Source organism: Gossypium raimondii, chromosome 9 (genome assembly GCF_025698545.1).
Source record: "Gossypium raimondii isolate GPD5lz chromosome 9, ASM2569854v1, whole genome shotgun sequence".
Classification (NCBI taxonomy): domain Eukaryota; kingdom Viridiplantae; phylum Streptophyta; class Magnoliopsida; order Malvales; family Malvaceae; genus Gossypium; species Gossypium raimondii.
Genome location: NC_068573.1, coordinates 46460541 through 46474432, shown reverse-complemented (window position 1 = coordinate 46474432; position 13892 = coordinate 46460541). Strand labels below are relative to the sequence as shown.

Here is a 13892-nt window from a genome sequence, read left to right as displayed (position 1 = left end):
TATCAACACATCATATATGTAAAGGAAAAATATTAATTATTTCTTAAATTTATATTTAAATATTTTTGAATTTTAAATAAAATATGGTTTTAAATATTAATTATTTATTCTCAACTATCAATTTTTTAAACAGTGATGATTCAATATGGAATTTTAAAAGATCATGAAAGGCAAAATGATCAATTAGAAGAGAAAATTTAGAAGATAATGATGATGTTTGAGATATTTTAGATTAATTAAATAAATAAATATTAGTTTATTAATATTTTGATTTGATTTTTAAATGATATGTTATTATTTTATTATTTTAATATATATATATATATATATATATATATATATATATATATATGTGGAAAGAAAGATGAGAAGGATCCAACCCACCATCTTTTCCATGCAATTCACGTTAGAAGAGAAGAGAAGAAAGAAAGTTTTACTTTCTTTACAATTTAGTCCTTCCACCAAAAATTCATCATTTTTATCTAGAAATCAAAAGAATTTCCATATCCATCTAGTGGCTATGACTCAAATGGACAGCTTTGAATAAATTTACAAGTAAATTGTGAAACCATAGATAATGTTACCTATAAGCATGTATTATAAATTAAGGATGTGGAATGGAGAGGAGGAGGAGGAAAATATATATATGAATATTCAGTTAGCATGGATAACTTGCACGTTTTAGACTCAGGGACTAATTTGAATAAAAGTAAAACTTTAAGGGTAAATTTGTAAAAATATCAAAAAGTGACCAAATTGCATGAAATGAATTGTTTTATTATTTAAATTAGTAAATGGAATGAAATATTAATTTAGATCAAGATTGGGTTAAATTTTGAGAAAATAGAAAACTTTCAAAATATCCCCAATTTTGGTATTTCGCAATTTAGTCCAGTAAGCTCGAATGAGCTATATTCGTAATAATTTTAATTGAAGTGAATGCTATTTGGTAATGAAAATTATATATATGTGTGTATTATTGTTGGAATTAAATTATTATTGGTAATATGTATAATTATTTGATACATTTAATGATTATCTAAGCTAAATTGAGTTGGAAGCTTGTTGGAGATATATCACAGTATCCATTGGTTCTATCGGTAATTTTGGATGATTTGATTCTAGTTATAATGGCATGTATAAGTTAAATTGGTTAACGTTAGCTCATTAATGTATTGATTTTGATTGGTTATAAATATGAATGCTAGATAAAAATGAAATGTCTGAAAATTAATTAGTAAACTCCGGTAATGCCTCGTACCCTATTTTGGTGTCGAATACGGGTAAGGGGTGTTACATAAACCAAGTTCACTATTATGTTTGATACATTGACATCATGCAGTAAGTTCATAGGTTGAGTAAACCAAATGCAACTTGCTAAAATATATAATATATTAAATTATTTATTAATAATCTGTCATGGAATATTCACTGATAGGATATAAACTTTGTTGAGGAGAATGACTCTTTCATTTCTATATAAGTTTTTAAAGTGTTGTTCATTAAATAGTCGGTCGTACTTCAATAGTTGAATAACGATTTTGTCTTTTGTATTTTATCAAGAGTTAATTTATCCTAAGTGGTTGCCTGCTGGTCTGGTTCATAGAGTTTGGAATGTCTCAATTGTTAGACTGCAAAGCTTAAGGAGTCATTGACATGTAATAATTATGGAGCTCCGTGCATGCAATGAGACTTGAACCATCAATCTAAAGCTTATAATGATTGTTGAATGTACCCAAAGCACTTCAAAACTTCAAATCAACAATGTTGGAAGAATCGATCAACTATCGATTCTTAATTTAATAGGTTGAACAATATTAATAAAAAAATTATAAAATATTAATAAAGTATATAAAACTCATAACAAGTTGAATTGTGGATTTGATCTCTGAAAATTAATATAAATAAATTAATTGTATTATATATGAATTAAATAATAATCTTAATTTGAGTTCTAAAATAAAAAATCTATATATTGTAAGTGTTAGGATAATATTTTTGCTTTGATAGAATCATGTTTAAGGCAATTTTAACATATTTAAAAATATTGTCTATTATTTTATATTTTATATAAAGAACAATCTTTTATCATATTTATGGAAAAGAAACATGAAAAGTTTGCATAAACAATTAAATTAAAATATTATTATTTTAAATTTATCCAATTAATTTTTTATTATAAAAATTAAATTTTAATTATCATTTTGGTTATTATCACATAATAACTAGTAATATAACAATAAAAGACATGAGCCACTTATTTTTTTATTATTTAATATGTTGAATTCCAATCCAAGTCTATAACATTGTATATTAGAGCACATTTTGATCGAGTAAAGTATTTAAATTTTATAATTAAATTTATTAAAATTTTAGTTTGAGACATGCTGAACCGAACCGAACCGAACCGAACACAGCATGAACCGAGGCGGTCTGCCACCAACCCCAATCAAACACTTCTATAAATACCAAAACAAAACCGCCCCTTCTTTGCCACCAATCTTCTCCATCTTCGCCCCCTTCCGTTTCCATTTCTCTTAACGAAAAAAATGGATCCAGTTAACACATGGGGCAACTCCTCCCTTGAATCCGTCGACCCAGAAATGCATGACCTCATCGAGAAAGAGAAGCGCCGTCAATGCCGCGGCATCGAGCTCATCGCTTCCGAGAACTTCACTTCCTTCGCCGTTATCGAAGCCCTCGGCAGTGCCCTCACCAACAAGTACTCCGAGGGCATGCCCGGTAACCGTTACTACGGTGGCAACGAATTCATCGACGAGATCGAGAATCTCTGCAGGTCTCGCGCTTTGCAGGCTTTTCATCTCGACCCCACTAAGTGGGGTGTCAATGTGCAGCCGTACTCCGGTTCTCCGGCTAACTTCGCTGCTTACACGGCGGTTTTAGAGCCGCATGATCGGATCATGGGGCTGGATTTACCCTCCGGTGGTCATTTAACTCATGGGTATTATACCTCTGGTGGGAAGAAGATCTCTGCTACTTCAATTTACTTTGAGAGTTTGCCTTATAAGGTGAACCCCAGCAATGGGTACCTCGACTACGATAAGTTGGAAGAAAAGGCATTGGATTTTAGGCCTAAGCTTATCATTTGCGGTGGCAGTGCTTATCCTAGGGACTGGGATTACGCTAAATTCAGGGCTGTTGCGGATAAATGCGGGGCTCTTTTGATGTGCGATATGGCTCACATTAGCGGCCTCGTTGCTGCTCAGGTATTTTGGTTTTCTTTGATCTTGCTTGTTGTTAATTGGTGGTGTTCGATCTGGGTTTTTAGTTAGTATTTCAATGCTTTCTTTGATATTAAAATTTCATGAATTTGATCTCGGGTTTATGATATTTAGACTGGTTTTCCATAATTCAAGATCTAAAAGCTTGTTTTAATTTTTATGAGACGTTTTCTGCACTGTAATCATAGCTTATAAGCATTTTCTGGTTTGGAGATCCAATATTGGAATGGATTTTATGAATTTAAAGTGTTTTGATTAAACATGAATCACCTCTAAGAATCCTTATTGCGGGTTAGCTTCATGCTTGGATTCTAAGAAAATCTTATGGCAGTAATAATTGGAGATAGGGGAGGAAAATGTGAGTGGATCTAAACATGAATTCACATGCTTTTACACTTTTCACATGTAAAATATGATCTCTTATAATCTCTGTTTTGACATGAAGTTTATTAGATATCATGAATTACAAAATTTCACATCTTATCCGATCAGTATTTCGGCATTATTTGGTTACTTTACGTAGTAGTTCTTGATTTTCCGGCCTCCTCATTTTTCCCTCTTACGGGTTGTTGAATTCGTTTTGGCTTTATTGTTTGAGTAGGAGGCGGCGAATCCATTTGAGTTCTGTGACCTTGTTACAACCACCACCCACAAGAGCTTGAGGGGTCCTAGGGCCGGTATGATCTTCTACCGCAAAGGACCAAGGCCCCCAAAGAAGGGCCAACCTGAAGGTGCGGTGTATGATTTTGAAGACAAAATCAATTTTGCGGTTTTCCCATCCCTTCAGGGTGGTCCGCACAATCACCAGATTGGTGCTTTGGCTGTTGCCTTGAAACAATCCATGTCACCTGGGTTCAAGGCTTACGCTAAACAAGTTAAGGCCAATGCAGTTGCCATTGGAAAGTACCTTATGAGCAAAGGATACCAGCTTGTTACAGGAGGAACCGAGAACCACCTTGTTCTTTGGGATCTCCGACCTCTCGGATTGACTGGTATGTCAATGGAATCACTTGGCCTTACGGTTATTGGTTAATTGCCTTTTGATTCAATTCTGATTGTTTTCTCATTGTTCTTACAGGCAACAAGGTTGAGAAACTTTGTGACCTGTGCAGCATCACTGTCAACAAGAATGCTGTATTTGGTGACAGCAGTGCGTTGGCACCTGGAGGAGTACGAATTGGTGAGACTTGCTGCATTAATCAATTTCCTAATCTAGAATCACTGTGGATCATCGAATTTTCTAGAGCTTTTACATTTCTTGTAAAAGATCGGGTTTAACACAGAAGTGGCTTGGAATGACTTGTGATTTATCTTGTGTGTTTCGATGTTCACGACTGCATGTGTAGTTTGTTTATGCATAGTTTAGAAACAGAAAGATAACTTCGAAGTTGTTTTCTATGCATCTTCCCTTGAGTGCTGCTTATCGGTTTTCGTCTTAGGTAGTGAGGGGTGGCCTAACTCGTACAAGCTTGGTAAAATTTTTTCGCTAAAATAGTCCAATTTGGTTTGATGCCGATACATGATGATGCTAATTGCTGTCAACAGGTACCCCTGCCATGACTTCGAGAGGTTTGGTTGAGAAAGACTTTGAACAGATAGGTGAGTTCCTCCACCGAGCGGTGACCATGACCTTGGACATCCAAAAGCAGTACGGAAAGCTCTTGAAGGACTTCAACAAAGGTTTGGAGAACAACAAGGAGATCGAAAAACTGAAGGCTGATGTCGAAAAGTTTGCATCCTCATTTGACATGCCGGGTTTCAAGATGTCCGAAATGAAGTACAAGAATTAGATCTTATATATATTTATGGTTTTATTCATGCTTATTGCTATTATTATCAGCATATGTGTCATCTGGAAATTTGTCTCTGCTGATTTCCAAGGAGTTGAAATTAGAAAAAAAAAATGGAAAAGAAAATGAAGTAAAGGCTTCCATCTATGGTATGTTTTTTTCAAGTTTTTTAAGCCCATCACTTGTGAGAGCTTCTATAAAAACTATGTAACAATTTTATATATTGTTTTTGTGGCTGGAAAGTTTAGGGTTTTAATTACCAATAAACGAGAAATTTGGGTTTATAATTGGTAAATAAAAGGGTCATCTTTTGCAAATCATCTCTGTATTATTATTTGCACGGAGTTGTTTTATTTATGCTTTCAATTCTGCAGCTACATATACGAGTATGTGTTCCGGATTCAGGTATACTAGCTTCAAATACAGAAACTAACATTCGGTGGAACATGTGTCTAACACAAATATACTCGAGTCTCATGCTCTACGCCCATATCCGAACAATTGTCCAGAAAAATCGGAAACATAACCTCAAACTCCATAAGTCTGGAAAAATAACCAGCTTTAGAATCACTTATCATCCAATTTTGATTCAGAAAATAATCGATCAAACACATCAAAATAAGTGGTTTATTGAAGACAATGACCCTAAAATTTTGTTGAACAGATGTTATAGGTTCCAACATGCCTACATTGTTTGGGTATTCAACCAAGTTAATACAAAATGAGACACTGCAATACCACTAACAAAAAGGCAAGTAAAAATCAAGCACTTCAACAAATCATTTTGATTTTTTACCTTGTTTTTTCTTGATAACTTCATCAATGTACATTATACCTTTGCCTTTGTAAACTTCTGGAGGCTTGCAACTTCGAACTGTAGCGGCAAATTGATGCACCCTTTGCTTGTCGAGTCCAGTGCAGCAAACAACATTGTTTTTGAAGCAGAAAACGCGGACGGCAGGAGGAACGGGGAGTTCAACCTCATGACTGTATCCTAGTTTCAGAAATAAGAGTCTTCCCTCGGCTTCAGCTCTGGCTTTGTAACCAACTCCGACGATTTTAAGAAAGCGAAAGAATTTAGCTTCCATGATGATCAAAATCAACAACCTGAACAAGTGATAGTCATATAAAAACCCACTGAAAAGAAAAAAACAAATATTCATTCAAAGGAAGTAAAAGTAGGGATAACAACAATTAGGATATCCGTATTCTAACCCAGTTATTTTTCATGCTATCCGAATCCGATAAATACATGGTTTACTGTTTAAACTTTGCCACCCTCTCCCTACCCCAATAGTTTCAGCAATACCCGTTCACATACTTCATTGCAAAGTCAAAGTTCCAACACAGAAACTAATTAATGGGTTCTCTATTATTTGACCTAAACCCGATCCTGAAACGGAATTCAAGCAAAAGGATAGTTGTCCAAGGATCTTAAGATGTACTCATAGTAAGATGTAAATGAGACACCAGTGAACACAAGCTACTCAAGTTCAATTTGCAAAAAATTGAATTTGTCTCAATCATTAGCAAGTTAGCTTAAGTTATGGTATGGGCCGAATTTGAACACCCAAATACGTTAGGCGAGTAACTTGTGAGTCTAATCGGGTCTTTTCTATTCTTTATTAGTACTGAAAAATCTCAATTCTAACTTAAATTCAAGTTCAACCGTAAGTAATCAGATTTGAAATTGAGCATAAGAATCAGACTCAAGCGAGATTAATCAATTCTAACAGTAAAAGTTCAAGGTCTAAAAATGGAACTCGACTAAGCTCAAGCTTCACTTAAACTTAAGCTTCTTATGGCTTGAGCTTGCCTCGATTCAAAAGCACCATAAGCAGGTGCAAAGGCATCCAAGCAACAACCAGAGCTCCTGAATTGTCAAAGGATCTTAATGTAAAAATAGCAATGACAGGGCAAAGGCAAGTTCACAGATAAGATATAATTCAAAAAATAAATACTTTAAAGAGTTAAATTAATGGCATTTCAACAAAGGTGAAACTAAGTCCAGATTTCATAAAAAAAAAATACATCATTTTGACATCAATACTAGGGTTTTCAAAAAGTGGCACCCGCTAAAGACCTCAACAGCGGTGAGGGAAAAAATCACATCAATGGCAGCAAATCGCGGCCCCAAATAGCACTGTAAGGAGAAAAAACGGCGATAATAGTCTGCTATTTCAACTAATCCCGTGGCTTTAAAAAAAAAATCGATGAGATAGAGTAGCAAGAAGTAGGATCGAAAACAGAAAACATAGCAAAGAGTAAATAACTCAAAATCTAAAGTAGAAATCAATCCTCAAAATACGTTTAGGGTTTCAATATTTACCTTATTTAATTTGCTGGGTCTGCCGGAAACTTGAATGCAAGAGAGGGATTAAGATCAGCCACTGGAGGAAGCTGGGACAGAGTGGTGGCGGCGGGGATGCGTTAAGAGAGATGAGAAGAGGTATTGAATTTTTAAAGGAAATTTTTTTTAGATAAACTCTAGCATAACTTTATTTGGATATTAATACAAGTTAAATTTATATGATTTAAATATAATTATTTTTTCTGTTAAAAAATGTAATTATTATTTAAATAGTTTATTATATTAATTTATTATTGGTTAAATTCCATTAACCACCACTAAATTTTGATTAAATTAATTTTTGATCATTGAACTTTAAAACTTTCAAAAATTAAGTAATTGTTTAATTAGCTATATCGAATACTCATTCATCAACTTTGTTACTCCGGTAATGAAAGATGACATGTTTTAGAATTAAATATTAAAACATTTCATGAAAAATAAAATCACAATTTATTTTTAGAATTATAAATTTTTGAAATAATAATTATATGAAAAATTAATAGACTTGTAATACCAATTAAAATGAGTTATGTGAAATCTCCAACTATTTAAAATGTGACACACGAGATTCATGTTTATTGAAATTAAAAATATATATTCCAAAATAAACAAAAAAATATTTTAGTATTGAAAGAATTAAGAATTTTTGTAGAAATTATATATATGGCAAGTCTTTCAAATTACTACAATATTTCTATTTTTTTCCCAAATTTTCGAGTTAAACTTTTCCAAAATTTCGATTTTTAGTTTTTTATTATTATTTAAACTCAATCAAGCCTTCAAATAATAGTTGTTGGTATAACATACATCATGGAGATACAAATGAGAGAGTGGTAGTTAATGCAGAGGTAGGTTCACTCAGTCGGATAGAGGGCTAGAGGTAGTAAATACTAGTGGTGACTAGAGTGCTAAGGTTGAGAATTAAGGTTTGTTGACAGAGTATTGGTTTAGTATCTAAGGGGAGTTGATTTGTTCTTTATCGTTCTTGAGGCTGAGGGTATTTATAAGCGGAGTCCCATATAATGTGATATTAACGTGTTAGACTTATCATCTAACAATCATTACGAAACGCATGAGGTGAACTTTTCATTTAATAATCATTACGAAACGCGTGAGGTGGATGTCTTTGATGGGACGAGAAAATCTAATGAAAGCTTGGAGACTCGGATGACAAATGACTCACACTTATTCGAATGATGATTTTGGAAAGGAGACTTGTAGGTGACCTCATGATTTGCTTGCAATTGATTTACAGTGGCGAATCTAGAGGGGGCGGAATGTAAAATTGTTATTTAAGCACTTAAATTTTTTTAAAAATTTTTAAACTAGTAAAGGTAAATTTATACTTTGCCCCCTAAAATTATAAAAATTGATTTAATCCTTTAAAACTTATAAAAACATAGACTACAAAAAATTAAAATTTTATTCGGCCCCCTTAAAGATTGTTTTGGCTTTGCCCCTATTGGTTTCCTCGTAGATTTAAAATATTATAAATATATTTCGTGCTTTTTGAATAAATGTCATGTTTCAGTTATTTTGCATATTAATTTATTTTACGTAAGTTGCATAGTTACTAGCTTAAAAAAATAATTATGTTTGAATTCATGAAATATTTTACATAATATTTAAATCGTACTACAATTTTCATGCGATTTAGTCCACATTTTCATATGATTTCTTAGTTTATAAAGATGAGAAGCATTTAAATCTAAAATGTCGAAAATAAACATAAACATTTAATGTGCAGCCAATTTTACGATCTCTATCTGAAGATATAAATTCTCTTTATATAGTCATTATTACAAATAAAGTTACAATTGAAAATTCAACCACGAAGAGACAATAATAAAGGAGAAAGACAACATAAACATTAAATCATAAGCATAAGCAAAACACTGCACTGCAGCATAATAACATCTCAAATCTCATCTTCAAAGATCTTCAAAAACACCAAAAATATTACCATCCATGTAATTGTTATCTACCAAGCTCACCAAATAGTAGCTGCTCTGAATCTGCAACAACAAAGAAGCATCATTATTAGACAATGTTTACTCGAATTCCGAGATGTATGTATCCAACTCGTGCATATATTTGAATAATCCTACTCCCCGTACTCGTGTCCAAATATTACGTTTAGACCTAGTAGCAATTGAAGTGCAAGAGTGAGCAGCAAAGTAGACCAATTATTGTAAGTTCATTAGCTAACACAAACCTCTTCGAGCAAATTCTTAGAAGGATCACCATCTGGGTACAAGGCGGACCATGATCGAGACCAGATTTCAAATGCTTCGTCCTTCCACACCATGAAACTGGCAGGATCCACCACAGTTGGTTGGATTATTTCTTTAGCAGGGAAGACTCCCCAAGTTACTGCATTCACATCTGTGAGGCCAATGTTTGATAACAAATTCCCCTTTTTGTTGACAGCAACATAGGTCAATGATGAAAAGGAATTGCACTTTTTCACTAGTGCATCTAATTTATCCAGTGAGCAGAAAAACTCGAGGTAAGCCTTCTGGTAAACGTACCCTCCTGGGCCACCCCAACCTGCAAGCCATCATAAGAGAATGAGTTAGAGCCAACATAGCGCCGGCTTTTACAACAAGAAGTCAAAGCTAAGGGAAGAAGGTGGAGAACTCAAGGAGTTGGGCAAACCACCATGCTTAACCTGAACACACACGCACATTATATATAAACTATCTATCAACCAGTCAGATACTTATACTTACCGACAGATGGAGAATCAGAGCGTTCCCCATTGACGGCTGGTTGGCTATTGATGGTAAGGAAGCCCTTCAAATTGATCTTTCCTAGCTGTTCATGTATGATCTTTGTCTCTGGCTGAAGACCATCCAACTCGGACCAAGGGCTACTTCTCAACTTACCCAGACAATGGTTTTTAAATTTCTGATAAACCCGAATTCCAGAATAATAATATCATGATTAAATCCGGTTGAATTAAAAAGAGGGAAGAGAAGAGAAAAGACCAAATAGATTCCAAGCTAGAAATTTCACCTCTTGAATGTCATCAATGCTTTTCAAAGGAGTAGCCCATTCTTCCTGAAGTTTCTTGTCACGTGCACGGGGCCTCATGAACTATAGAGAAATTAAATCACTTTGGTCATACACAGGTTATATCATCAAAAAGAGGAAGTAGAGAGGATATTTCACCAATAAACAAAAGTTCGCATTATCACCACTAGAGCATAAAAGGATAAAATAAATTCATCTGTATGAATATAGAGGTGTTGTCATAAATTCATCAAAATTTGGTGTTTCCTATCAATGAAAGAATATGGCACATCAGGTTGTTTTTGAGAAAACCAAGATTGAACCAGAAAGCAATTGCAGTTGCACTTCCTCCAAGAGATATTGAATGGATAAAAAATTATTTGAATGTCATCAATAAGAAAAAAAGAAAAGTGCAAAATTCAACCATTTTGTATACCTGATAGTCGGATAGTGCACCATACGATGGATTTCGAGAATCACCCCATCGCCCCTGTGGGTACTGATCCCAACCAATAGTCCTAGATAAGTAACTCTTCGGACGGTTAGCCCTGCCATCATTAGCCATTAAGATCAGATATCCAGGAATGTTCACATTATAGTACAAACTAGTAAACTGCAGGTATCTGGCCAAGAAATGGGATGATCAACATGTATCACATACCAAAATATTGGGCGAACATCTTCCTTAACACGGAAGACATTTGCAGGGCGTCTCCAAGGTAAAGACCTAGAAATTTTGGACTCTTCAATCAGTCCAAGGTTCTGCCAACAAAAGCCTTTAATTAGTATGGGCAAATAAATCATAATGAATAACAATGTACTACATGAAATTTGTAAGTAAATCCCAAACTTGCATGTCTTTGCTTTCCTTCATTATTTCAACTGATATTTACTTAATTATTTAAAATAAATCTATGAAAAAGTATGACACTAAGACCAATAGATAATTCAATATTCTTTTCTTCAATAAGCGAACAAAAACATAACCTTAGCAAGTCTTCATTGACCCTATAATTATGAACATTCAATTTGAGGAAGCAAGTAACCATGAACTCAACATATTTATTCAAGATTTTTCTTTTAAAATTTCAAAGTTCAAGAAGTCAAATGATATTCAGTAATAAAATCTTTAACATGCAAAAGTAATGATGAAATATATGGTAATATGAACCAACCATTAGTATAGCTAATGCAGATTTCTCCATGTTTAATGTATAAAGGTGCAACGTCTTAATCCCATGAGCTAAAATCTTGCGGCACATTTCTGTTCCGAGGTGGATTCCATAGGATTTGACAGCTTCATCATTGTCCTTGATAGGCTCTAAGGCAGCAGTGACCTCATCCGGTATCTACAATAAGCCATCAAATGTCAATGTTACATTTGAAAAGTATTAAAGGAAGTAAACCACCAAATAGCCTTTCATATTCAGTCTTCTAAACAAACATAATGAGCATATTCAATCACAGTCTAAAGAACAAAACAGTCCAAACATTGCATTATGATTACATGGGACACCCTTTTCATTATGCGAAAAATTTACCGAGGAAATGCTAGCATTATTTTTCCATAAGCATGGGTTTACCTCAACAAGATCTCCACTGATTGGAGAATTATTTGAAAAACTAGCTAGTAATCTTTGCAAAATGAATTCGGGAAAATATAATACTCAACTAGTACATGCACCTTGTCGATAAAATTTATGATCCGATAAGTCCCCAAACAAAATTTTCTCAAACTAAAAGGAAACACAGGACAAGTGCATGATAATTATGAAAATGTTTGTTATGAAAAGTGAAACAGGTTATATAACCACATACCTTAGTTTTGCAAAAGCCAGTCATTCGCACGAAACCCTTGTAGTTATTAATGGGCATAATACCAGGCACAATGGGACATGTAATTCCAATTTGGCGACAATCATTGACGAATTTGAGAAAGATATCAGTATCATAAAACAGTTGAGTAACAATAAGATCAGCTCCCGCATCAACCTACGGATTAAAGAGGTTTTAGAACAACAATTAAAAGTAGAAGAAAACTTTCAAATTAACCAATGAGTTAAAAGTAGAACCTTCTTCTTCAAGTAAGCAAGATCGCTCTGATAAGCTTCCGGTGTTGCTACACCATTACTTCCAATAGCATCAGGGTGAGCCTCTGTGCATAAAGAGAACACCATTAAAACAAGCCTATTTGTAGCAGACAACTAAAAGAAGATCAAAAGTACCTGGATAACCAGCAACTGTTATACCAAAGAAGTCACCATATTTAGCTCTAATATGTTTCACCTAGAGTATTATAACAAAACTTAGTAACATAATCCAAAAAACCAAAGAAGAACACAGTAAAAAAGAACACAAGGGTGTTTACCAAATCGAGGGCACAAGAGAAGCCGCCTTCGACTTGAACAAACTTGTCCTGACCATGAGGAGGGTCACCTCTAAGGGCAAGAACATTTTGAATGCCATTAGACTTAATGGTCTCAAGAGCATGGTCAATTTTCTCAACAGGCATGTTGGTGCAAGTGAGATGCATCATTGTTTCCACACATATCATGTTTTGCATCTTGTTAGCAATGTCCAAAGTGAGATCCGCAGTGGAACCACCAGCACCCCATGTGATGTCACAAAAAGATGGATTATGAGCCACCATTCGATCCATTCTCTCAAACAGGTTGTCCACTCCATCCTCAGTCTTTGGAGGGAAGAACTCAAAGGAAAAAACCACTTTCCCTTGGTCCTGTGAGAAAGACTGGATCTTATCTATCACCTTCATTTTTTTTTAATCGGATCTGGGACTCTCAGTACCGGCAACAGCTGCAAAAAGTGAAATTCAATAACTAAAAATCAAAACCCAGTTTTTTTTAAGACATAGACAAGGAAAAAAACATCAAACCCAAGCCCGAATCTGAATGAAAAACTGATAATTCAAAGATAAACCCAATTTTTCTAAAGATTGAAAAACATTATATCAATCATATATAAGTAGATCAGATCAGCTGAAACATAAATGAAATGCTAATACTAACAAGTTACATTGTCCCAAAATCATGGAGCAAAAATACAACATAAATGTGATCAAGAAATTTTCCCGGAAAATATGAAAGGGAAAGGAAAACTCACAAAAGGGGGGATCAAATGAGATGTGGAAGGCAGAGAATGGGTTTGGGAAATCGAGCTCGAGAAGTATATATGAGAGGCGGAAGGAGGTTGGTATGAGTGAAATGACATTGTTGCCACTCAACAACCCAATAGCCAGTGTTAGCCCACCACACATACCAACTCCACGAGTGATACTTTCAACAATATGATTAAAGATATTACGAAAGAAAAACAAAAAATACCAACAGAAACAATATGAGATATTATCATAGGATGATCCAAATTCCAGAAGCGTGTCCATTATTATTTAACCTTTACCAAACATGAACAGCGTCATATTTGATTTAGCTTCAAAACAGTGACAGTTGGCAGGGCTATTTCTGACCACAACCT

The 13892-nt window shown here is 34.2% G+C and overlaps 3 protein-coding genes across 5 annotated transcripts; 1 reads left to right on the top strand and 2 right to left on the bottom strand.

Annotated features, from left to right (window-relative positions):
• The first annotated feature begins 2492 nt into the window (after positions 1–2492).
• LOC105800386 (serine hydroxymethyltransferase 4) lies at positions 2493–5349 on the top strand. The gene is made up of 4 exons (XM_012631493.2): positions 2493–3227; positions 3844–4234; positions 4321–4422; positions 4788–5349. Exons 1-4 carry the CDS (start codon positions 2550–2552, stop codon positions 5030–5032), a joined length of 1416 nt encoding a protein of 471 aa, XP_012486947.1. The 5' UTR covers positions 2493–2549; the 3' UTR covers positions 5033–5349.
• Positions 5350–5629: 280 nt separating this feature from the next.
• Positions 5630–7518, bottom strand: LOC105800387 (60S ribosomal protein L6, mitochondrial). Of its 3 annotated transcripts, none has more exons than XM_052620809.1 (3): positions 7362–7518; positions 7105–7175; positions 5630–6139 (listed from the first exon to the last, which is right to left on the bottom strand). In XM_052620809.1, exon 3 carries the CDS (start codon positions 6118–6120, stop codon positions 5812–5814), a length of 309 nt encoding a protein of 102 aa, XP_052476769.1. In that variant the 5' UTR covers positions 6121–6139; positions 7105–7175; positions 7362–7518; the 3' UTR covers positions 5630–5811. The 3 variants fall into 3 exon arrangements, with proteins under 3 accessions (XP_052476769.1, XP_052476770.1, XP_012486948.1); XM_052620810.1 differs by having other exon boundaries at positions 7116–7175; XM_012631494.2 differs by lacking the exon at positions 7105–7175.
• A 1618-nt stretch (positions 7519–9136) lies between these two features.
• Positions 9137–13685, bottom strand: LOC105800384 (methylenetetrahydrofolate reductase 2). Its single transcript, XM_012631490.2, has 12 exons — positions 13521–13685; positions 12769–13214; positions 12626–12686; positions 12473–12555; positions 12219–12392; positions 11576–11749; positions 11062–11162; positions 10837–10948; positions 10404–10484; positions 10118–10295; positions 9601–9935; positions 9137–9400 (listed from the first exon to the last, which is right to left on the bottom strand). Exons 2-12 carry the CDS (start codon positions 13171–13173, stop codon positions 9317–9319), a joined length of 1788 nt encoding a protein of 595 aa, XP_012486944.1. The 5' UTR covers positions 13174–13214; positions 13521–13685; the 3' UTR covers positions 9137–9316.
• Positions 13686–13892: the final 207 nt, after the last annotated feature.